The sequence below is a fragment of the Mandrillus leucophaeus genome, unplaced genomic scaffold (genome assembly GCF_000951045.1).
Source record: "Mandrillus leucophaeus isolate KB7577 unplaced genomic scaffold, Mleu.le_1.0 Scaffold1092, whole genome shotgun sequence".
Lineage (NCBI taxonomy): Eukaryota > Metazoa > Chordata > Mammalia > Primates > Cercopithecidae > Mandrillus > Mandrillus leucophaeus.
The window spans coordinates 568,410-594,062 of record NW_012099121.1 but is presented as its reverse complement, the minus strand read 5'-3'; the positions used below and the strand labels follow the sequence as shown (position 1 = coordinate 594,062).

Here is a 25,653-nt window from a genome sequence, read left to right as displayed (position 1 = left end):
CTCTTCCTGTTTGCATAAGCAATCTTTCTGAAACAAAACCCTCCTAATCTAATTACAAAACTGAGAACATCCCCATATTTCCAAACTTATCAGTACTGAAATAGTTTGCTTCCATAAAATAAGGTACTAATCCCTAAGAGTGGAGATTCTAGTGCTATCATAAAAGCGAATGTCAAATTACCTACCTCATAGCGGGACCAGCTTAAGAATTAGAAGTAGGGGTAGACATAGCCCAACATACTTTTTCTTTTGAATTAGCATCTTAAACTATTATTATTAGATAGCAATAACAAAGGTAAGAGTCATTTGAAAGACACACAGGGTAAAGAGATAAAAATAGGTTTTAAAGACAAGAAGGGAACAAAGATAAATGAGAAATAAGATAGCCACAGGATGTGGCCACATTCATTGGAATAAAATATGTATGATACAGGATCAAAAGGCAACAAAGAAAATAGGTAGAGAGAACTGATAGGGCCTGTATTATCATAAGTTAAGAAGTAAATATTATACCAAAACAAGCTTAAACTTGTAGGGCAAACGTATTTTTACTTAAAAGGAAAAGGAGCCTGGGATACTGAATTGACCTTGATTTTAGAAACAGCAAGAGCACAATGACCAAAAAGAAAATGAATAGAAAGAATAGTATGATGAGACCTATTTTTAAAATGATAGGCTAGGCTGGGGGCGGTGGCACATGCTTATAATCCAAACACTTTGGAAGGCTTTGAGGCAGGAGGATCACTTGAGCTCAGGAGTTCGAGACCAGCCTGGGCAACACAGGGAGACCCCATCTCTACAAAAAGTACAAAAATGAGCCAGGTGTGGTGGTATGCAGCTGTAGTCTCAGCTACCTGTGGGGGTGAGAAAGGAGGATCACTTGAACCTGGAAGGCTGAGGCTGCAGTGAGCAGAGATCGCACCACTGCAATCCAGCCTGGGTGACAAAGTGAGACCCTGTCTCCAAAAAAACAAAAAGGCTGGGCATGGTGGCTCATGGCTTATGCCTGTAATCCCAGTGCTTTGGGAAGGCAAGGTGGGAAGGACTGATTGAGGCCAAGAGTTTGAGATCAGCCTGGGCAATACAGAAAGACCCCATCTCTATCAAAACAAACAAAAAATTAGCTGGGCATGGTAGCATGTGCCTGTAATCCTAGTTACTCAGAAGGCTGAGGCAGGAGGATTGCTTGAAATTGGGAATTTGAGGCTGCAGTAAGCTAGGATTGCACACTGCACTCCAGCCTGGGCAACAGAGCAAGACCCTGTCTCTTAAAAAGAATAATAATTTTTAAAAAATGACAGGGAAGATGAAAACTGGGAACGAAGTGGGACCATATGGGTGTCTCTAGATTTCATATAAACTTGTATATATTATACTATTCCTAGATAGATCTGTGTCTTAAAACTTGTACAGTAAAACATCTGCATCTCTGTTACATGCCTTATGGGGCTGCTAAGGGTGAACAATTAGGTCACTCCTCTATTACGATATGCAAGAAAGAAAAAAATTACCGGTGGTCTGTGAAGCTGCATTCTACACACGGAAAGGCACAAATAAGTCTGGGAGGACTTAATGGCCAAGTAAACCATAAAGATGATTAAAAGTAATACTGAAGGCACATATAATAATGTCAGAAGAACTGGTACAAGTTCTTACTGGTGAAAGTTCTGAGAAGGGGTGTGATTCTTCAGAAATTCAGGAAATGATGGAGAAATAAATGAATTTAAAAAAGGATTCAGAGAGGCCCGGCATTGTGGCTCATGCCTGTAATCCCTGCACTTTGGGAGGCTGAGGCAGGTGGATCACCTGATGTCAGAAGTTCGAGACCAGCCTGGCCAACATGATGAAACCCAGTCTCTACTAAAAATACAAAAAATTAGCTGGGTGTGGTGGCGGGCACCTGTAATCCCAGCTACTGAGGAGGCTAAGGCAGGAGAATCACTTGAACACAGAAGGTGGAGGCTGCTGTGAGCTGAGACTGCGCCACTGCACTCCAGCCTGGGCAACAATAGTGAAACTCTGTCTCAAAAAAAAAAAAAAAAAGATTCAGAGAATGAAGGATTTCTGGATGAAGGGTATCTGTCTTGCAGAAGGTAACTATTTGTATCATATGAATGTTGAGCCTCTTCTCCAGGAATGGCAAAAGCTGGTAAGAATTCTACTTATTGGCCGGGTGCAGTGGCTCACGTCTGTAATCCCAGCACTTTGGGAGGCCGAGACGGGCGGATCATGAGGTCAGGAGATCGAGACCATCCTGGCTAACATGGTGAAACCCGGTGACTACTAAAAATACAAAAAAAATAGCCGGGCATGGTGGTGGGCGCCTATAGTCCCAGCTACTCAGGAGGCTGAGGCAGGAGAATGGCGTGAACCCAGGAGGCGGAGCTTGCAGTGAGCCGAGATTGCGCCACTGCACTCCAGCCTGGGCGACAGAGCAAGACTCCATCTCAAAACAAAAACAAAAACAAAAACAACAAAAAAGAATTCTACTTATTGCTCACAAGACACACCTAAACTATTTAAAAGGGGAATTCCACTGACATTCTATTCTAATCCAGTCTGCGACTAAATTTGAAGGGTCATTTCGATTCATTAACGGTGAGGCGCCTCAATAAATGTGCTTTAAAAACATTTTCATGTTGTAATTAAACCTGAAACCTTTACATAATGTCAAAGAAACAAAATAAACTATATTTTACAATTTTTTTTCTTCTGACCTTTCATGTGTGTACTTGAAAACAAGTGAACAGGCAACATTCAAATCATAAACTGGCTATACAGCAGGTAAGTTTTAAAAGTTGAATTTGAATTCACAATAATTTTCTATAAAGACAATGTAATTAAGTGATTTGCCCAGAAAAATCTACTTAATTCATAAGTTAATCATAAATACTAATAGCACAAGCTTAAATTTATGAGTCACAAGAACAGAAAGCTAAGTGACATGAATTCAGAGGAGGAACAGACACTCAACCCCTTTCCAGGAAAAGAACAGCACCAGACAAGTTCTGGAAAACAGAAAGGTTTGTCTTTTGTACCTTCTTCCCATTGCCTTTTCTGTTCCTTTCCTCTGGTTGCCTAGTATCCTTGACCTAAAGCTATCCAAGGCTTACATGTTGCTTTTAGTTTCCCACGTAACATCCTATCCAGTCCTTCCCTACCCACTCTTAACATCACGTTTTACCCGGTTTTAAAACTCTTTGAATAATTACCACATATTTCAGAATAAAATACAAACCTTAGTGTGGAATACAAAAAGGACTTCACAGTCTGACCACTGCCTCATCTGTTCTAGTTTCCTCTTTCACCTTTCCCTCCACTCAAACAACTGAGCTACCTGTAGTTACCCAAATATTCCATTCTCTCATTTATCTTGATACTACTTTATGTGTTTTTTCTGTGACTAGGAACACTCTCTCCTCCCTCTTTAGTCATTACTAATTGAGTAGCGAAAATAGACAAGTGGGTTATTATGGCCCACTTCTTTTATTCATTCAGAATCTACTTTTATACCAGGAACTGCACTAAGTAATGTACCCTCACCAGATCAAGATTCCACTCTAGTAGAAAGACTCATATAATATTGCTATTGGTTTTGAGTTTCCATCAACAGACTACAAAATCCTTAAAGGCAGGGATGTATTTTTTTAACTCTTAAACCTCAAGGAGTCTAGGAAAGAGTATACTATATGAATAAAAAGATCCCAAGCTATCTGCTCCAATTCCTTTGCAGATCTCAATTAGGATTTAAGATGTTAATTACAGTTGTCCTTCAGAATCTGGGGGCGCTGGTTCCAGGATTCCTGTGGATACCAAAATCCACAATGCTCAAGTCCCTTATATAAAATGGCATAGTATTTGCATACAAACTATGGACATCCTCTCACATAATTTAAACCATCTCTGTATTACTTATAATACCTAATAAATGGCTACATACTACTTCATTTGCATAGATTCAACATAGTACGCTTGTGGCAAATTCAGGTTTTGCTTTTTGGAACTCTATAGAATTTTTGTTTCCTTTTCTTTTTTGACACAGGGTCTCACTTTGTCACCCAGGTTGGAGTGCAGTGGAGTGAACCTGGTTCAGTGGCATGATCTTGGCTCGCTGCAATTTCTGCCTCCCAGGCTCACGTGATCCTCCCATCTCAGCCTCCTGAGTAGCTGGGATTACAGGCACACCACTATGTTTGGCTAATTTTTTTTTTTTTTGGTAGAGATCGGGTTTCACTGTTTTACCCAGGCTGGCCTCAAACTCCTGGGTTTAAGTCTTCCAAAGTGCTGGGATTACATGTGAGCCATCACACCTGACCCCTAAATATTTTCAATCTGTAGGTGGTTGAATCCACTGATGTGGAACCCATGAATGTGGAGGGCCAACTGTATTTTAAATTAACATATGAGTAGCTGGCTGATAGTCTTCAATTCCTGGAGTTTTTTTATTTTTTTTTTTTTTTATTTTTTTATTTTTTAGGGTTACCAGTTGGCTGGGTGTAGCAGCTCACGCCTGTAATCCTAGCACTTTGGGAGGCTGAGGTGGGCAGATCACCTGAGGTCAGGAGTTCGAGACCAGCCTGGCCAACATGGTAAAACCCGGTCTTTACTAAAAATACAAAAATTAGCTGGGCATGGTGGTGTCCACCTGTAATCCCGGCTACTCAAGAGGCTGAGGCACGAGAATCGCTTGAACCTAGGAGATAGAGGTTGCAGTGAGCCGATATTGCACCACTGCACTCCAGCCTGGGCAACAGAGGGAGGCTCCATATCAAAAAGAGAAAAAAAGGGGTTACCAGTTAATCCAAATCACTACATCGAGGTTAACCTCTATGTGGAAAATGAAGAGAGTTATTACACCAAAATCTAATCACTATAGCTTAACTTTAAGGTCTCTTCAGTCGTAAAATAATAATAATCTATGATTCTAGTTTTAAGATAAAACCTCTGCTTGATAAGATTTCAGAAAGTAAAAAAACAAAGGGAAAAAAATTTCTTGCAACAAGCAGCAAGGTTTTTGGGCAAAGAGCAATTACCATGGTGCATACTATCCCTGTCAAGAAGGCTGCTGCGAAGGTCACGTGTGGTGGCTCATATCTGTAATCCTACCACTTTGGAAGGCCAAGGCAGGGAGAATTGCTTGAGCCCAGGAGTTGGAGATAAATCTGGGCAATATCGTGAGACCCCATCTCTACAAAAAATAAAAAAATTAGCCAAGTGTGATGGTACACACCTGCAGTCCCAGCTACTTAGGTGAGAGCACTGCTCAAGCCTGGGAAGTTGAGGCTGCAGTGAGCTGTGATTTGCAGCACTGCACTCCAGTCTGGATGACAGAGGAAGACTCTCTCAAAAACCAACCAACCAACAAAAGCAACAACAGAAAAGGCGGCTGCTGCCACTGCCAACTTCCAAAGCTATTCATACTTTTAACTGCTTTTTTATATACTCTAATTCTGAACCCAAATTCTCTGCAATAGTGTTACCCGACAGAACTATTAGTGATAACGGGAATGTTCTATATCTGTGCTGTCCACTAGCACAGTTCTATATCTGGCATAGCCACTAGCAACATGGAGCTACTCAGCAACTAAAATGTGACTACCATAATGGACAGCGCAGCTCTTGTCTAGTATTTTACACCCCATCCTCTGGCCCACCATGGTCTCTTTATGAGTAGGGAGTAAGACTGAAGAAGGATGGTCACTTTTACCTAACCTCCTCAATTTATCTGATTTAGTAGTAATGAAACCTACAGTGATTAAGGTCAATTCCAAGTCAAGATTTATACCCAGTTTGGATTCTAGTTTCAACTTCTTTCTACTCTACTCTGTCGTGCTGTTTTTTAAGTTAGTGGCACAATCTATAATTTTAAACTGCATAGTAGTTTCATAAGAAATTTATTATTGGTCCCTTTCAGGTTTTTGTTTGTTTTGTTTTGGAGACAGGGTCTTGCTATGCTGCCCAGGCTGGTCTTGAAATCTGGGGCTCAAGTGATCATGCCCAGCTACTTTATTTTTTAACTGCAGCACCGCAATACATAAATGAAAAATCAGGACAAGTTAACAAGGGTGACAGAGGAAAAACTGGAAAGCAGGATTCATTCATATTCTTTCCTCCTGAAAATGAAGAGAAATTATTTTTAGGAGAGAAAAATGAAGATACATCTAAGACTTACTGACCAATGACAGATTTTAAAAGGTACTTATAAAGAGGAATAGAAGTATCTTTTGGTCCTTCCTTTCAAAAACAATTATACATTCATTTAAAAATACTTCTTAATCATGCTGCATCTCAGTTTTTAGATTCTACACAATGGTAGCACCTTTGGAAGGTGTTTTCTGTGTACATTTAAATGGAAACCAACTGCATTTCTACAAAGGTTACTATAAGAAAATCACTAACTTTACGAAACTGGAATTCTGATTTATTAATATTTAATAGTAATAAATAAATGGAAACACATATGCAACCTCTACTCATCAACTCACTCTTCAGTTGTGTCTAATCTGCATAATCCACCTGTTAAAATTTTCATTTCAATAACTATATATGTTTATTTCTAAACGTTCTTTTGACTCTTTTTACAATGCTTGGTCATTTTGATACTGTCTTTCTCATACTTTAATTCCTTATTAAGTGTTTAAATATATACACTTCCCAGATTTTTCCATAATTATATTATTTAAAGTATTAGGCAAGTAATCCTATTATTCCTTTGCTGAAAATCACTCAGGTCAGATAGTTTTGTATCTTTATAAATCTTAATGGTGAACTCATGTTAAGCAGGGCTTTATGAAACACCTGTGTTGACAATATGTCCCTCCCAAAGCAGTTCGGCATTTCCTTCTGCAGGAATCTTAGGTATTCATCCTCACCTTCTTAAACATTAACTTACTTGGCATAGGGATTTCTGAACTATACAGCTAGGGTAAATGTGGCTCCCAAATCTGTACGAGGGTAGACTTGTAGTTATAACTTCCTAAAGAATTTCTTCCCCTGACCCAGAGTCCAGTTGGACATACCTAAAATTCCCTACCATCCATCTGTGTTAGACAGTATTATTTTTCTAGTCTACCTTTTCAATAAAATTATAGAACTTCACAGTTTCCAGCTTTGTGTAGTGCTCGTGTATGCATGCGTGTGCACGTGTGTGTGTATGTGGTGAGGGGGTGGTTGTTTCAGATTACCTACCCAAGCAGACAAGTAGAGCTGGCCCAAGATCTTTTTTTTTTTAAAAGACCAAGTCTCACTCTGTCTCCCAGGCTGGAGTGCAGTGGTGCAATCTCGGCTCACTGTAACCTCCGCCTCCTAGGCTCAAGCGATTCTTGTGTCTCAACTTCCAGAGTAGCTGGGACTACAGGCACCTGCCGCCATGCCCAGCTAATTTTCTGTAATTTTAGTAGAGCATGGTTTTGCCATGTTGGCCAGGCTGGTCTTAAACTTCTGGGCTTAAGCAATCCACCCAGCTTGGCCTCCCAAAATGCTGGCATTACAGGCATGAGCCACCACGTCCGGACTACTTTTTGTTTTTGAGACAGGGTCTTGCTTGTCGCCCAGGCTGGAGTGCAGTGGTGCAATCTCGGCTCACTGCAACCTCTGTCTCTCAGGCTCAAGCCATCCTCCCACCTCAGCAGGGACTACAGGCAGGCGCCACTTACTTTAGTAGAGATGGGGTTTCATCATGTTGGCCAGACCGATCTCAAACTTCTGACCTCAGGTGATCCACCCACCTTGGCCTCCCAAAGTACTGGGACTATGGGCGTGAGCACCCTGGCCTGGCCCAAGATCTTATCTCCATATAGCTATCTCTCGTCCCTGTGTAAATATCAAACTTCCAACTACTTAGTTACTGCAAGTAGCAACTTATCCCAATCTCCAGGTTAGGTGAGGCTCAGTATCAGTTCAAGCTTTCTGTTCCTGTTTTTAGGTTTCACCTTTTGAGCCCAAATATTCCTGCAATCTCAGCTGCTACACAATAAAAGAGATGTTTGTTTTATTTTATCACGTATTTGTGGCTGTTTGTAGAATTTTAGATAATGTAATCTTCCCTTCTGCTAGCAAAGGAACCTAGCACTATATATTCTTCATTATACTTTTTAAATTTCTTTTTGTTAGTTTGTTTGAGATGGAGTCTCGTTCTGTTGCCCAGGCTCGAGTGCAGTGGCGTGATCTCGGCTCACTGCAACCTCCGCCTCCTGGGTTCAAGCAATTCTACTGCCTCAGCCTCCTGAGTAGCTGGGATTATAGGTGCACGCCACCACACCTGGCTAATTTTTGTATTTTTAGTAGAGACTGGGTTTCACCATATTGGTCAGGTTAGTCTCGAACTCCTGACCTTGTGATCTGCCCACCTCGGCCTCCCAAAGTGTTGGGATTACAGGTGTGAGCCACTGTGCCCAGCCTACTTTTTAAATTTCTATAGTCAAATTATTAAAGTAGTGTAACACCTATAACCAAAACAAAGAATGACATAATTTAAGTATTACATATATTACTTTTCTTTTGGGTAAGTAAGAACAAGCCCCTGGATCTCAACTGCATTTTTAAGTCTTTCTGTATCAAGTATCTTAAAGGACTAACAAGAAAATGTTCAAAGGATTAAATGAAACATTTTAAAAATCACTGAAAAGGGTGCCAAAATCATAAAAGTTATAGTCTTTTATTAATGATAATGTATACATTTTAACCTTAAAAATATTCTGATTATTCTTACCTCTGAATTAATAACTTTAATCAGGAAGAAAATGTGATATACTGTTTTCGTTAACAAAGAAAGTTGACGACACCTCTCAAGGTACACTTGTATAGATGGTTCTACTCTTTGTTGTAATTTACTCCAAAAGAGAGTAAGTTCCCTTAAAAAAAAAAGTTACAGTAAGAAAAGTTGGAGCAGTAATGTAATAATCATGGACCACATTAGTCCAGTCATTACATTTGAAATTAAAACTGGTTTTATATTCCAATCCTATATGCATGCTTAAGTTTAAATGCAAGAAAATAGATCCCAACTATCTAAATACCAAATAAAATCAGGATATGATTAATCATTTTATTAATATTTTTCAGTCCCAGAGAAGCATTACCTTTTACTAGGAAAGCATCTAACATTTTTTTTTTGGAGGCAGTCTCACTGTCACCCAGGCTGGAGTGCAGTGGCGCAATCTCCACTCACTGCAACCTCTGCCTCCCAGGTTCAAGCGATTCTTGTGCCTCAGGCTCCTGAGTAGCTGGGATTACAGGTGCGCACCACCATGCCTGGCCAATTTTTTATTTTTAGTAGAGATGGGGTTTCACCATGTTGGCCAGGCTGGTCTCAAACTCCTGACCTCAGATGATCCGCCCACCTCAGCCTTCCAAAGTACTGGGATTACAGGCATGAGCCACCGTGCCCAGCCAGCATTTAACATTTAAACGAGTTATACAGATGATAACTTTGAGCGACGTGTGAACTTTATGTAATAAGAAAGCTCAAGATACGTGTGTGTACGTATGTGTATGTGTGTGTATATATATAAAACATATCAATGACATGATTTTTAAACAGCATTTCTCTTTTATCTCCTAACAAATTTAAAATTGATAATAAGGTTATTATTATTAGATGAATATAAAAACCAATGCTGACAAAAAACCCAGAAGACACTAATCTATGTCACAGTAATTTCCCAGTTGATTTCCTGGCTTTCCAGTTGATTTTCTGTCTGAACTCTGTACTGCTACTTCCTTATCCAACTCTGCCCTCACTATTGAGTCGTCAATCAACTCACAACTGCTTATCTTAAACAGTGTTTCTTGAACATAAACTTCTATGTTGCCCTTCAAGAGCTTATAATGGACTGCTTTTGCTTAGCATATGAAACTTAGCTTTTGATGCCTTTGTAAAAACCAACATAACATACTAATTTTTTAGTCATCACTGATTTTCTGGTAGTATAACTAGAAAACCTATTACACTTGTCCTGGATAAATATATCTTACTTATTCTCCCTTCAGAATCTTTCTGCCTTTCATACCAATCCTCTGTATTGCATATACTACTTTGCCTTCACAACAAGGCTCAATGCTTAGAAATCTTTTATAAGCTTCAATCTTTATTGATTACACAATCATTGATTTACCTTGCAGTTCTATTATTCATTTGTATGCTGTCATTTGGTAAATATTCTTAAATGTTGGAATTTTATAAACCAAATTTTCTTATGTGTTCCCATAATATGAACACAACACTGAAGAATTATAGTGCTGTTGACTGACCAGATAAATTGTCAGTGTTAGCGAAAGCTAATTTAAGGCAGATGATCTTCAGTTTTTTCATTAACTGAAACCAACATCTCTGTTTCTTGTAGCCTCCCAAAGGATTACATATAACAAGCTATGCCCAGCTGAAAATGTACCATAAGAAGAAATGTACTGCTTACATATCTAAAAAATGTTATGGTGGCATTGGACAAAACAAGTCTTTCGCTTTCTAACACTTAAAATTTTCCTGACCAAAGATAATTACTGGTATGCATGCTAAGGAATTGTGTGGCCTTTAATACACAAAGTTTTTAGAGTTGTAACAACTACTTGATAATAAGTTTGCCCAGCATGTAATATCTAAATATAAGCCTTTTGTCTTAAAAAGATTTTAAATTATGTTCCTAAGTCATATGAATTCTCACAGCCTATTTTGTGTTCTTATTTAACAAAGATTTCTTAAAAAATAAAATCCACTCACCAAGCGCAGTACATATCTCCTTGTTGGAGCTGACGTGACAAAAATGCAGTACATAAGACAAGAGCGCTTTTTTCATCACCCTCAGATTCTAAGTTACAGATCATTTCCAGTGCATCTTTGCAATCAACTTCTGAAATCTAAAGAAAAAGCCAACAGAAATATTTCACGAAACGGTTTTATATTAGGATACAGAGCAATATACCTTTGGTTTTTTCATTAGATATTTACAGATCGTTTTCATGAATAAAATACCATTACTTCATACACTATCAAGTCAGTCATAATTTGTCACTATGGGACAAAGACTGGCTGCGGTTAAAAAAAACAAAATAAAACACCTTTATAGCCAGTAGAAATTTACATAGTAATTCTGAGAATATTAAGAAACACCTGAGAAATATTAGGAATATTAAGAAACACTATTTAAGAATTTACAAGCATTTATATGTAACTAACTGATGATAACTATAAGCACTCTCTACCCATTCAATCAGATCTGATCATGAAAAAAAAACTATAGTACTTTTATTTTTTCCCCTTTTATCTACTGATTTAAACAAGCATTAGAATCAACAGAGAGACATAGAGAGGTACACTGCGTATAGACTGATAAAATATGTATCTATTCATGAGGGAAAAATATAGTGTTAAGCATTTTATGTAACTACGACTTTTAAAATTAGCTCACCTCAACTTTCTATAAATCTCCACTATTTTTCTTTTCATATAAATATACTCCATCTCAAAGCTTGCCAAAAGTCATGCATGTGTACATATAACCTAGATGAAGGCAACTTGTTTCATTTAATGATGCACTTACATCTATTATTTTTTTTTTAAAAATTAAAATTTATTACTTCATCACAATGATGTACTATATAAAACGAAGAGACTTTACCTGTGATTGCTACAAGCATCTGCTATAAGACAAGGGATGTGACAAACAGCATACAATCACAAATTACCAGTGTTCCAAAGAATAGAAAGATTAATTCCAACATGGTACAACTGACAGATGGCAAAAAGAACTGAAGACAAAACAGACCATTAGCACTCACGTACCACAGAGGAGACTATGCCTCTCCTAGTTGATTTTCTCTCTTTCATGTAATATTGAGTAAGCAAAAATGTGCATATGTGTAAAATGTAATGTGTTTAGGAGTCAATAATTATGTAAATGGAGAATGGGGGTAATCCTGAGGTCAATCTTTGATAATGAGGATAAACGCTGTGGGGCAGTAGATTCACAGGTTCTATTTTACACATTAAATCAGGCCTTTTTAGAAAACACTAAGGGAGAAACAAACAAAAAAAAACATCGTGTGTTCAAACATAAATGACTACCTAAAGCAATTATGAAGTTAGTGGAAGAGTTAAGACTGAAATCTAGTCTTGTACTACCCGGTACAGTGCTCTTTCCACTACTCCTCTGTCTGACTCTTTTTCAACAAATCTTTATAAGCAGCTTGATTTAAGCAAATTAAAAAAAGACTGAAGGATATATATTTATAAAGTAAAGATTTAAAAATATCTACAATATGTTAAACACACGGTCAGACATTTTATGTATATTATTAACCATAACTTTCCCACTAGGTAGGTATTATCACTAACATTCTATATACAGATGCTCTGTGACTTACGATGGGGCTACATCCCAATACACCTATCCTAAGTTGAAAGTGCATTTTTGACTTAAAATATTTTCAATTCAGAGTAAGTTTAACTAGATGTAACCCCATCATATGTACAGAAACTTACTGAATGTGTATCACTTTCACACCATTGTAGAGCTGAAAAATACTAAGTTGAACCATCATAAACTGGGGGACTATCTGTATGATGAATGTGCTAGTTGAGTGGTTGAGCCACAAATCAAATCATGTCTGGCTGACATCAAAGATCCAAGCTCTGGCCAGACACGATGGCTCACCCCTGTAATCCAAGCACTTTGGAAGGCCAACGTGGGTGGATCACCTGAGGTCAGGAGTACGAGACCAGCCTGGCCAACATGGTGAAATCCCATCTCTACTAAAACATACCAAAACTACCTGGACATGGTGATGCATGTCTGTAGTCCCAGCTACTCAAGAGGCTGAGGTGGGAGAATCGCTTAAATCTGGGAGGCGGAGGTGGCAGCAGTAAGCTGAAATTGCACCACTGCACTCCAGCCTGGGTGACAGAGCAAGACTTGGTCTCAAGAAAAACAACAACAACAAAAAACCCCCCCAAAAAACAAAAAAAAAAGTTCTTTCCACTTCATCACAATATATTTTATTCAAAGTTATGTTAGTTTTAAACAATTACCCTGTCACACTCATGCAGACAAACTGCATTGCCTCCAAACAGCTTGCCTGGTAGATGCTACCTACTACTTTATTATTTATTTATTTATTTGTGAGACGGAGTCTTACTCTGTTGTCCAGACTGGGGTGCAGTGGTGTGATCTTGGCTCACTGCAACCTCTGCCTCCCAGGTTCAAGCGACTCTCCTGCCTCGGCCTCTCGAGTAGCTGGGACTACAGGTGCGTGCCACCACGCCCAGCTAACGTTTTGTATTTTTAGTAGAGATGGGGTTTCACCGTGTTAGCCAGGATGGTCTCAATCTCCCGATCTCCTGATCTTGATCCACCCGCCTCGGCCTCCCAATGTGCTGGGATTACAGGCATGAGCCACCATGCTCAGCCAATACTAATACTTCTTTTAAAGAAAGAAGGCCTAAGACATTAAGTTGCTTGCTCAAAGTTACGCACTTAGTGGCAAAGTCAAGATGTCAACCTAAGTTTAGCTTCAGAGTCTGTGCTCTTTCCAGAATTCCACGTGCACAGGCATACTAAGGCCATATATTTGTATGCTGCTAAATATGGATTTTTACTTGTTCAGGTTTAATAAAAATCCTTATTTCTTGAAAGTCTGATTTATTTTTAATCTTATCATTTTTGTTCTTCTAAAACCTAAGCCACCCTTAGGCCGGGCCCGGTGGCTCACACCTGAAATCCCAGCTCTTTGGGAGGTCAAGGGGTGTGGATCACCTGAGGTCAGGAGTTCGAGACCAGCCTAACCAACATAGTGAAACCCTGTCTCTACTAAAAATATAAAATTAGCCAGGCGTGGTAGCAGGTGCCTGTAATCTCAGCTACTTGGGAGGCTGAGGCAGGAGAATTGCCTGAACCCGGGAGGTGGAGGTTGCAGTGAGCTGAGATGGTGCCACTGCATTCCAGGCTGGGCAGTAAGAGCGAAACTCTGTCTCAAGAAAAGTAAAAAATAAAAAATAAAATAAAATAAAAAATAAAACCTAAGCCACTCTTGCTGAGTGCTCATATGGTACCAAATTTATCTATTATGTATAAGGAAAGAAATTTACTTCCCCAATGTTATTACTATCATTAGCTTACTCTTTTTTTTTTTTTTTTGAGACAGAGACTCACTCAATCACCCAGGCTAGAGGGCAATGGTGTGATCTCAGTTCACTGCAACCTCTGCCTCCCAGGTTGAAGCGATTTTCATGCCTCAGCCTTCCGAGTAGCTGGGATTACAGGCAAGTGCCACCACGCCTGGCTAATTTTTGTATTTTGGTAGAGACGGGGTTTCACCATGTTGCCCAGGCTGGTCTCAAACTCCTGACCTCAGGTGATACACCCGCTTCGGCCTCCCAAAGTGCTGGGATTACAGGTGTGAGCCATTGCACCCGCCCGGCTTACTCTTAATGTTTAAAAATATAAATGTGTGATTGCCTGTGTGTATTTTTTCATATACATGCAACGTACCAATGGAAACATTTGCTATATATACTAACACAGCAAACTTCATTTTTCATAGGCATACTAATGAAACAATTTTTATGGTGTACTTGGGATTCTTCATTTCTCTGATTTGCCACTAGATGGCTGTCTTGAAAAAATATGACATTAAATAGAATGTAGGAATAAGGAAGTCATATATAAAGTAGTAAATGACTGAATTAAAATTATGAAAAGTGAAGCATAGCCACCAATGAACAAGAATTATTTAAAAATCCAAAGAAGCAAAGTTCAGAGATTATCAGTATATTACCTATAGAGGGACTATTCTCTATTGCTTTGACAAATGAGCAAAAATTTAAATACCAGAAAATTTAGAACTCTTAATAAAATACTTAAAACCAATTAGGATGATCTGTTTGCTAAAGACACATTATGCTGAATAAAGTCCCTTTATAAAGCATAACAATTATTTCAAAGATGTAAATAATAATTTGTATGTTTTAACATGGCTCTTTATGCCAAACATTCAAAAAACATAGAACACTATCAACATTTTATATGAATTTACAAAGCATGCTTTTAAAAAGTATTGGCTGTAATCACATTTCAAAAACAGTTTCGGTTGGGTGTGGTGGCTCATGTGTATAATCCTAGCAACTTTGGTAGGCCAAGGCGGGAGGATTGCCTGAACCCAGGAGTTTGAGACCAGCCTGGGAAACACAGTGAAACTCTGTCTCTACTAAAATACAAAAAATTAGCCAGGCATGGCAGCATGTGCCTGTAGTCCCAGCTACATGGGAGGCTGAGGCAAAATTAATTGAACCCAGGAGGCAGAGGATGCCATGAGCTGAGATCACACCACTGCACTCCAGCCTGGGCAACAGAGCAAGACTCTGTCCCCCCAAACAAACAAACAAACAAACAAACAGTTTAAAAAATAACTGATTTGCTTATCAAAATAATATTGCTTTCCATATAGAAAATAAATGTTAAACCTGTCATAACTAAGAAAATATAAAATCAAGAGTTAATCAAAATTAACTTTTGGGCTAACAAATATTTAAGACTAATAATCTCTAAGAAGATATTTCACATATTGTTTTTGGAAACATAAATTGCCATAATCGTTTCTGGAGGATAGTTTAAACCTATCAATTTAAAATGTGCTGATTCTTTGATCCAGCAATTTCACTTCCAGAAATTTACCCTACCAGTACACTCCCCACAAGGATACACAGATGTATGCAAAAAGCAACAATATAAGTAAGTGTCCACCAATCTGGTTAAAGATATTACAAATCCATACTATGGAATTATGTAGCCATGAGAAATAAGGTTGATCTATATGGAATGATATGGAAACATGTACACAATAATAGCGGGAAAAGTGGCCAACAACCAGGGAGTGTGTATGTGATTTTAAGTATTAAAAATGCATGTATCTGCATAGAAAAATGTCAGAAAGATTACATATCAAATTTTAATCTTAATAATAATTACCTAGTGGAGTGTTAAATGGGGAAATGAGACAGCTACAGAGATACAAGATAGAAAGTTTTAGTTTTTAAACTTCTATATTTATTTTAATGATAAAATGAATAGAAATATTGGATCTCAACTAGACACTGCTAACTTTATTTTTTACTACTATACCAAGAATCCAGTTCATTCCTTCCAGAAAGGCCAGATAAACACTCATCTCTCCCAGCCCCATTCCTCTGCCATCTACCAAGGCTAGCTGCTATTTCTTTTCTTTTTTTAAAACAGCCTATGGGGTATCAACTAGCTGCTATTTCTATCACACTGAAAGGGTCCTGGGGAACAGTCAATCCCTTGCCTCACTTGGACAAAGATCTCAGAAAGATCACTACCAATCCAGGCCATTGCTGACTCCTTCTAACAGTCTATTCCCACTATCCTTTAAGGAACACGTAAACAAAACCAAACCTCAAATACTTGTAAGGCAAGTAACGTACATTAATGAAGTGGACAAAGAGTAGGGTGGGCAAGTGAGACAGGACACAGTGCACACCTCTTCTAAAGGGGGTAATGTCTCTGGGTTGGGGACAATAAATCAATAAATCTTAATTCACTCACCTCATATGGAACAATGAACAAGTTTCTAATGTGTTTATAACAGAAACATAAAAGAGCAAGCAATCTCTAAGCAAAAAAGGATTTTTAACAAAGTAATGTTGTTACTTTGTAACAAGGGACTTTAAACAAAGTAATGTTACTATATATGTGTAGACTTATACCTATCTGTCCTGTTCTGCAGTATATGATCTAGTTTTTTCCTGGGATGGAGTATACAGGCCTTAGTGAACCCTGCTTATGAACATGAAAAGTCTTAATTCTACCTGCTTAACATGAGAAGTGGGGGGAGGGAAATAGTTCCACATGACATTAGAGGTACCCAGGGTCTTCACAGAGAATTTTCCTGATCACATCCCAGAGCAGGCTGGACTGTTGTTACTCAACTCTGGATAATTAAACCAAGAAGGAACTTAGGTTCAGTATTGCAAGACTGGATTATTCAGAGAGCTGGAAATACAGATTTTCTTTTTTTTTTTACTGGATTTTTACTTGAGACACAAATTCATAGTCTTCAACTTCAAAGCTAACCCAACCACTCTATGTTTACACAGTCAGTTTCCTAATAGGAGATATGCTTCTTTAGTGAAGGGCCTATGCCTTATTCACCTTTAAATCCCACCTCCCGTCAACTTCCCACCAATGCTTATACAGAAAAAATCATTCACTTAATACAAATCTGTGGAAGTGGAAGGGAGGACAGATAGACTTTAAGGGCAGGGACTGAACTGATAATAAAAGCTTTCATGGCATTGAAAAATATGAGATGTAGCAGCACAATAACTAATGATTTTTTTTTAAAAGTTACACACATGTCAAAGGTGATTTCAATAAATTTTATACATCTGCAAATTAACTTATCTAGTTATTTTGAACTAATAAGAAAATGTCAGTCTTCTATTTTGCTCTCATATATAATATCAATTAAAAGGTCAATTACCTGTAATAAAAGAAATAATAAAGAAAAACATATATAGACTAGTCGAAGTCCAAACTAATAATGATATAATATCCTATGCTACAGACCATGATTCTACTCCATCTAGCCTACAAACTGTCTGACATTACTCTTCCCAGTACCCTCAATATCCTCACAAAAGAAACCCAACAGGTTTATTTCTAATCTTGGTCCAAGCCTACCACTTGCCTTCCTACTTGTCTATTCTCAAGGAAAAAAATATTACACAATCGTCATTACAAACCTCATGTGGCACTGAGCTTTCTGTATGAGCTATTCTGCTTTGAGACTGATGACAATACCTCTCGGTCTAAGAGGATCATGCAAGCTCTATTAGTTTACTCCTCTGTCTTATATCTCAACTTTTCCCTTAACATATCCTTATGTTTTGCCTACAATCGCTTTGTTTTCCTCTCTATTGCTCTGGAGTCAAAGGGTATGTATATTAGAGATATAAGACACTTGTACACAATCAGTGCCCACTGAACACTGATCAACCTACTATAGGTGTTTTTGTTTTTTGTTTTTGTTTTTTTCAGACAGAGTCTCACATTGTTGCCCAGGCTGGAGTGCAGTGGCGTGATCTTGGCTCACTGCAACCTCCGCCTCCCAGGTTCAAGCAATTTTCCTGCCTCAGCTTACCAAGTAGCTGGGATTACAGGTGCCCACCACCATGCCCAGATAATTTTTTGTATTTTTAGTAGAGATGGAGTTTCACTATGTTGGCTAGGCTGGTCTCAAACTCCTGACCTCGTGATCCGCCTACCTCGGCCTCCCAAAGTGCTGGGATTACAGGCATGCCACAATACCCAGCCGATCTACTATAGTTTTATCTAAATTTTTAAAATATACACGCCCTGTTTCTTGATCAACAACTTTTAATTCTCCTACCCTGTCTCCAACTTCCTTTTGAAATTGTGAGTTCCCCAAAATGCAAAATTCCCATTTGGATCATGATTCCACTCTCAGAATTTTGTAGTCATAAACTATACAAATATGTGAATACTATGCTTTATACCAAACTAGAAGCGAGAACACAATGTCTAAGAGAGAAAATAAGGTTTTACATTAAATATGCAAATAAATATGTACTCAAAATTATATATAGCATAGATGTGCATATACAATATAAAATTTATATGACTTATCTCCAAGTATTCCCAGAGATAAGTCATAAAATTTCTACAAAGTTACTTAAATTAGCCAGTTTAAAAGATCTTCAAGTATCTTGAAGTCAGACAAGATTGAAGTTAAGGCCCAAAGCTGACAAATCTAGATATTCTACTAAACTGTTAAGCCACCACTATCTTTCCAACAATTTAGCCAAAGCATTTAACAGATGTATATTATTTAAAACAGAAACTAGGTGCAATCAGTTTACATATAATTCTAAAAGTTGCTTAGAATCATGTTGCCACCACTCAGGAACATACCAAAAATGTAAGATTGACAATGATCTCTTCACTATCTAAGAGAAAAGGAAATCAAAGACATTCTAATTAAAAATTAATCTCTCAACTTAAAAAATAATTACTAATGAAAGAAAACATACTCACCTCTTCAATTAACTTTTCATTTGGTGATGATGTACAAAGACAGACAAGGTAAGTTTGCTTAAAACTACCTTTTGTACCAATCTCTGGATGGTCAGAACACAGCTTTGCTAGAGCAGTTGCTTGACTTAACTGATGTGTTTTGATTAGGTGTTTAATTCTCATATCCAACAAGATGGGACCCTCAAAAGCTAAAAATTCATTCACTTTAAAAAACAAGACATAATAGATTATTAACATTTGGTAATAATTCATTTGCAATACAAACACTTATAAGAAATATTTTTAAACATAGGAACTAAAATGCTTCTTTTTTTCAATTTTCTATTATTGCTAGTAAGGCTATCACAAAAGACTTGACCTTATAAGCAAGAAGAGATTATACTGCTAACTTTGAAAAGTTAAGTACTTTTGGTCCCTTACATAAGGGATCATTTAGAATGAGCTGAATAAACTTGATGATGAAAATAATTCTGTGTTAAATTCTAATAGTCAATGTTATTAAAATTACACTAAATTTTTTTCCTACAGCAGTTATTCTTCAACACCAGCAGCTAGCATCCCTAAAATCTGTAATGCTAGGGCATTACAACCTTACATGATGAGTAACCACAAAAAGCTATTGGAACATTACAGAAGAAGAGATTCAACTAATATTTTGTTCAATATTGATGGTATATTTTCCATTTTACAAAGCTGAAATCTAACTTTTAAAAATAGATGTTTTAGAATGAACCAAAATATCTATAGAAAAATAAGTAAGATGGGAGAAAAGTTTGCCAAAGGATAAAACTTCTGTGGGTTTTATGTCGTTATTTTTAAAACGTCAATGAACAAACTCAAAACAGTCACTTATTTATAAAACAATTCTACTTTGTTCAAACCTCTGACTATCCCCTAGTGCTAGTTTGGTCATCTACAAATAAGAATTAATATTTTTATTTTTCGTACATATGAAGGAGAATTTAAGTTTCAACAAGTGTAAGTTTAAATGTTTCCCTAAGTGTTCTTTACCAGAATAGAAATCATGTTTAAAAATTTATTTGGCAATGGCTAGCCTGAAACCTTGGGAAGGCTTTTAGTAATAAAATTTAAAATGTCCTATGAATAAAACACACTATCTTCTCTGCTTGTTAACATACTGAAAGATACGTCTGGTAAGTAATTTGCAGGTTAGAGGATAGAAAATGAGAAAAGATTTTCTTTCCTTCTTGTAATATCCTTTGTTTCCCTCTAGTACTTTTATTTTTAGATCTAACTGTACTCCACTCTACTATGAAAAGATTCTTCTATAAAATGCTATGATCATGGCTCCTCAGTATTAAAACCATAAACATATAAGCAATATAATACAAGATCTCAAATCTAATCCTTTTCTTGAAGTCTAGACCTTTTTACCAGCTACCCTCTATTCTTTACATTACACTAAATCAAAAGGCATAAAGCGTAAGCACAGATAAATAAAGTATATGTTTCTGGTGCCTCTGACTATTATGTCTTTATGAGATAAAGGGCATTACTTTTCTTTTTTAAAGTTGCATTATCCTATTAGGACAATTATATTGCAGTTACAGTTTAGTTCACTAACAAAGCAAAAGATGCTAAATATAAGATTTAAAAAAACAAAGTTATAATAAAGTTATTCTGGCTATAAACACCTTTAGTTTCCTAATTCAACAATTTTCTCCAAAGGAAACTCTAGAGATATAAAGTCTGGGAATTACTGCAATGGGAATTACTGCAAATATTTCCACAAAAAAGTCATAATCAACAGACTCTAAAAGATCATGGTGAATAAATAACTTAAAGGTGGGAAGTATTTAACAAAACTGATGGTCCCAATCTCAAATAGGCCCTACATTCTCAAATAGCAGCATTTAAGTTAGAATGACAAATTGTGTAATTTCTGCATTAAATCAATGTAGAAAAATATTAATATTGCAAATTTCAAAACCATAGGCTTTTGTTTGTCTCTTAATGATGGGAAACCACTGCCACACTTAGGGCAAAATGGATTTCAAAAATACATAGAATATTTGAGTAGAAGGAAATTTACAGATCATTTTGTCTGTTCCATCATTTGGCAGATGAGTAAACTGAGGCTCAGAGAAGGCAAGTGATTTCCTAGGGACATAAAGCCAGTTAATGACATAACTAGGAGTAGAATGAGTCTTCTAACTTCTAGCTTTATACAGTGTGAGATACGAAAAGAATTTTTTTTTTTCTATTTGACTACTGGGTCTACTTCTCATTAGAATGGCAGCTTTCAGCAGTAAAAACCTCTGAAGTAGCATCAGCCTTTAAAGGAAGATAATTATATATTCTGAAGTTCATGATTCAAATGGATCGAAAGTGGGTTACACTCAATTCAGTCCTATTGAAAGCTCACTTCTATCCCTCTACTTCTTCACTACTTTTTCCCCCACTTCCCTGCATCTTTCTCTATTTCTCTGCAATCCAAGATGTTTTTCCTTATAATGTTACAATATTGCAACAAAGACTGTTTTCATGCTTCTCAGACTTATCTCTAAGTAGCCAGCATATCAAATTTCACTCCCTAGCCTGCTTTTCCCACTGGCATCCCACAAAAGTATAAAATATTTGTAATTTTACTGATGTGGCACCTTTTCATGTTTTCTCCATATTCACAGACTTCAACAGAAAAGCAGGCTTTACTATATTTGGGCCTATCAAGAGAGCTATGTCACACAGATAACGCTACTTCACATGGCAATGTAAATAAATGATATTTAGCCAATTTGATTAAAAATGTAAAAGAGCCTTCTTTATGTCACTGTCTTTTTTTTTTTTTTTTTTTTTTGGTATTAAATCTGTAGATTGCTTGCTTGTATAAGTGCAGTGGCACGATCTCAGCTCACTGTAAGCTCTGCCTCTCTGGTTCATGCCATTCTTCTGCCTCAGCCTCCCAAGTAGCTGGGACTACAGGCGCCCGCCACCACGCCCGGCTAATTTTTTTGTACTTTTAGTAGAGACAGGGTTTCAGCGTGTTTGCCAGGATGGTCTTGATCTCCTGACCTCGTGATCCGCCCACCTTGGCCTCCCAAAGTGCTGGGATTACAGGCATGAGCCACCGCACCCGGCCATGTCACTTTCATAATATTAAAAGGAAATTACTAATTCCTACATTAAAGATAATTAAATACAAAATATGAGTTGATTTTCTGTGAGAAATAATTACACAAGAATTAACTGTGTACTATGTACAACAGGTTACACTAGCTCCTAGATTCCCCCTAAAGTGGGGTCAACTCATTTACTGGGTTCCTATTCTCATGCTCAGATTTGCACATGATTTCCTCTGCAGCATCTTTAGCTGTTTGAAAAGCATCTCAAACTCAGCATACGAAATCTCTACACCACAGTATGTGTCATCTCCACATTTCCATCTATTCAGTTGTGCTCAAGGCAGAAACCTGAGTCTGTCTTAAAAATGCTCTCTCCTACCTCCTTTCTACCCAGATGTCAATCTATCATCTAGTTCTGTCACTTCCAATGCCTAAATACTCAATTCCATTAACTCTTCTCCATCTCCACTTCCACACTGTTCCCCCAACGCAACCCAGCCCAAATCACTAATCAGACTATTTCCTAGCAATCTTCTAGTCTTCTCCATCTACTTTTACCACCTCCATCACTTCACTAGAATCCAGGGTGCTTTTGGCATTACTTTAAAGCACACACTTGATTGTCTTCCCTGTTTAAAACCTTCTAGTGGCTTTCCCTTGCTTTCAAAGCAAGGATCACTTACCCCTTTTAAAAACACTTAATCTGTATTCTCTCTTAGAAATAATTCAGCAATTAGGCCAGGCACGGAGGCTCACGCCTGTAATCCCAGCACTTTGGGAGGCTAAGGTGGGCAGATCACCTGAGGTCGAGAGTTCGAGACCAGCCTGACCAACATGGAGAAACCCCGCCTCTGCTAAAAACACAAAATTAGCTGGGCGTGGAGGCGCATGCCTGTAATCCTAGCTACTTGGGAGGCTGAGGGAGGAGAATTGCTTGAACCTGGGAAGCGGAGGTTGCAGTGAGCCGAGATTGTGCCATTGCACTCCAGCCTGGGCAACAAGTGCAAAAACTCAGTCTCAAAAAAAGAAACAATTCAGCAATTAGGCAAGCAAAATAAAAGACATCAAGATTGAAAAGAAGTAAAATCATCTGCTAGCAGATGACATGATCTTATATGTAGAAAGTCCTAAAGATCCCATTTAAAAACTACTGCAACTAATAAGTCTGGCAAAGTTGCAAGATGTAAAAATTCACATAAATATCAGCTGCATCTATACACTAACAATGAACAATTCAAAAAGGAAATTAAGAAAATAATTCCATTTACAATTCCAACAAAAACAATAAAATAGGAATAAAGCTAACCAAGGAGGAGGCAAAAGACCTGTAGACTAAAGATTATAAAATACCGCTAAAAGAAATGAAATGCATAAATAACTGGAAAGTTATCTTGTGTTCATGAATGATGAGACTTAATATTAAGATATCCAAACTAGGCAAAGCAATCTACAGACTTAACACAATCTCTATAAAAATCTCAATGGCTTTTTTTTTTTTTTTTGGCAGAAATAGAAAAATGCATCCTAAAATTCATACAGAATCTTTAAGTCAAAATAACTGACAAAGAACAACAAAGTTGAAGGTCTCACACTTCCTGATTCAAGATATATTACAGAGCTCAAGTAATCAAACACTGATGATAACTGGCATAAAGACAGACATGTGGACCAATGCAATAGAAAAGAGTCCAGAAATAAACTCTATCATATATGGTCAAATGATCTTTGACAAGGGTGCCAAGGTGACTCAATGGGGAAGGAACAGTCTCTTCAACAAATGGTACTGGAAAAATTAGATACCTAGATGCAAAAGAATGTAGCTGGACCCTATTCCTGCACCATATAAAAACATTAACTCAAAATGGATTAAAGACTTAAATGAGAAAATTCAAAATTACAGAACTCCCAGAAGAAACCATAGGGAAAAGCTTCATGACAACGGACTGGCAATGATTTCCTGGCTATGACACCAAACATGTCATAGGCAACAAAAGCAAAAATAAAACTACATCACACTTAAAAAACTTTTATGCAAAGGACACAATCAACAGAGTAAAAAGGCAACCTTTTCACCAGAGTGAAAAGGAATGAGAGAAAATATCTGCAAATCATATCTCTGATGAGGGATTAATATCAAGAATATATAAAGAACTCCTTTAACTCAACAACGACAAAAAACAAACAATCCAATTAAAATATGGACTAATAACTTGAACAGATATTTCTCAAAAGATAACATACAAATTGTCAACAAGCGTATGAAACATCACAAATCATCAGAGAACTGCAAATGAAAACCACAATGAGATATCACCTCACACCCATTAGGATGACTACTATGAAAAAAACAGAAAACAAGTGTTGGTGAAGATGTGAATTAACTGGAAACTTCATACAATACTGTTAGGATTGTAAAATGATGTACCCTCTGTGGAAAACAGTACAGAAGTTCCCCCAAAAATTTAAAATACAGCTACCATATGATCCAGCTATCCCACTTCTGGGTATAAACCCAAAAGAATTGAAAGCAGGGTCTTGCAGAAGTGTTTGTACACCCATGTTTATAGTAGCACTACTCACAATAACCAAGAGGTGGAAGCAATCCAAATGTCCAAATACAGCAGATAAATGAATAAGCAAAATGTGGTATAAACATACAATGGAATATTATTTGGCCCTAAAAAGGAAGGAAATCCTTTCACATGCTACCACACGGATGAATCTTGAGGATATTATGCTAAGTGAAAAAAGTCAGTCATAAAGAGAAAAATATGGTATAACATTTATATATGGGATCTAAAGTACTCAAAATTACAGAAACAAAAAGTAGAATAGTGGTTACCAGGGACTGAGGGGTAAGGGAAAAGGGGAGTTGTTGTTTAATGGGTATAATTTTCACCTTGGGGTTCAAGATCAAAAAGTTTTGAAATATGTTTACAGCAACGTGAATATATTTGACATCACCAAACTTAAGAATAGTTAAGATGGTACATTTTACCTTGTGTTTTTTTACCACAATTAAAAATATATTTAAAAAACACAATTCAGCATCGTTGGAATCCAAATTAAGACATTTAATTAATCCAAAAAAATCCGAATTAAGACATTTAATAAAACACAATGCTTCAAGCTCTACAATACTGGTTGCCCACAGAGTCTAAATTAATTGGTATGAGGTAGGGCCCTGGCACTGGTCTATCTAAAACCTCCCCAGTTAATTCTAATTATAGCCAGGATTGAAACTACTGCTCATGGTAACTTCCAAATGACCAATTAGGGATAATCAACCTTGACCCCACCTCTTCCCCTTTCCTGAAGAAGGATGTCACATTTTCAGGAAACAGAATTAACTTTTAAAGATTAGAAAGTATTTCATATCATAGATGAACCTAGTCAGTATGCCACAATTTTTTCACAAAATGAGATTTAACTATGAGTGTCAGATTTAACTAAATTCTGACAGATTTTTCCACATGACATTATAAAATATACCCATTAAGGCC

The 25,653-nt window shown here is 37.3% G+C and overlaps 1 protein-coding gene across 3 annotated transcripts in view; it reads right to left on the bottom strand.

Moving 5' to 3' along the window:
* Positions 1-25,653, bottom strand: part of ZNF292 (zinc finger protein 292) — a 104,480-nt gene that overhangs the window by 9,474 nt on the left and 69,353 nt on the right. For 2 of the 3 annotated variants that reach the window (XM_011988911.1, XM_011988904.1), the window contains 3 exons: positions 19,068-19,270; positions 10,718-10,854; positions 8,711-8,852 (listed from right to left, as the gene is read on the bottom strand). In XM_011988911.1, the coding sequence (XP_011844301.1) occupies positions 8,711-8,852; positions 10,718-10,854; positions 19,068-19,270 (482 nt within the window). Of the gene's footprint in view, positions 1-5,033; positions 5,189-8,710; positions 8,853-10,717; positions 10,857-19,067; positions 19,271-25,653 lie in introns of those variants that run through there. The other variant, XM_011988920.1, reaches the window with a different exon arrangement.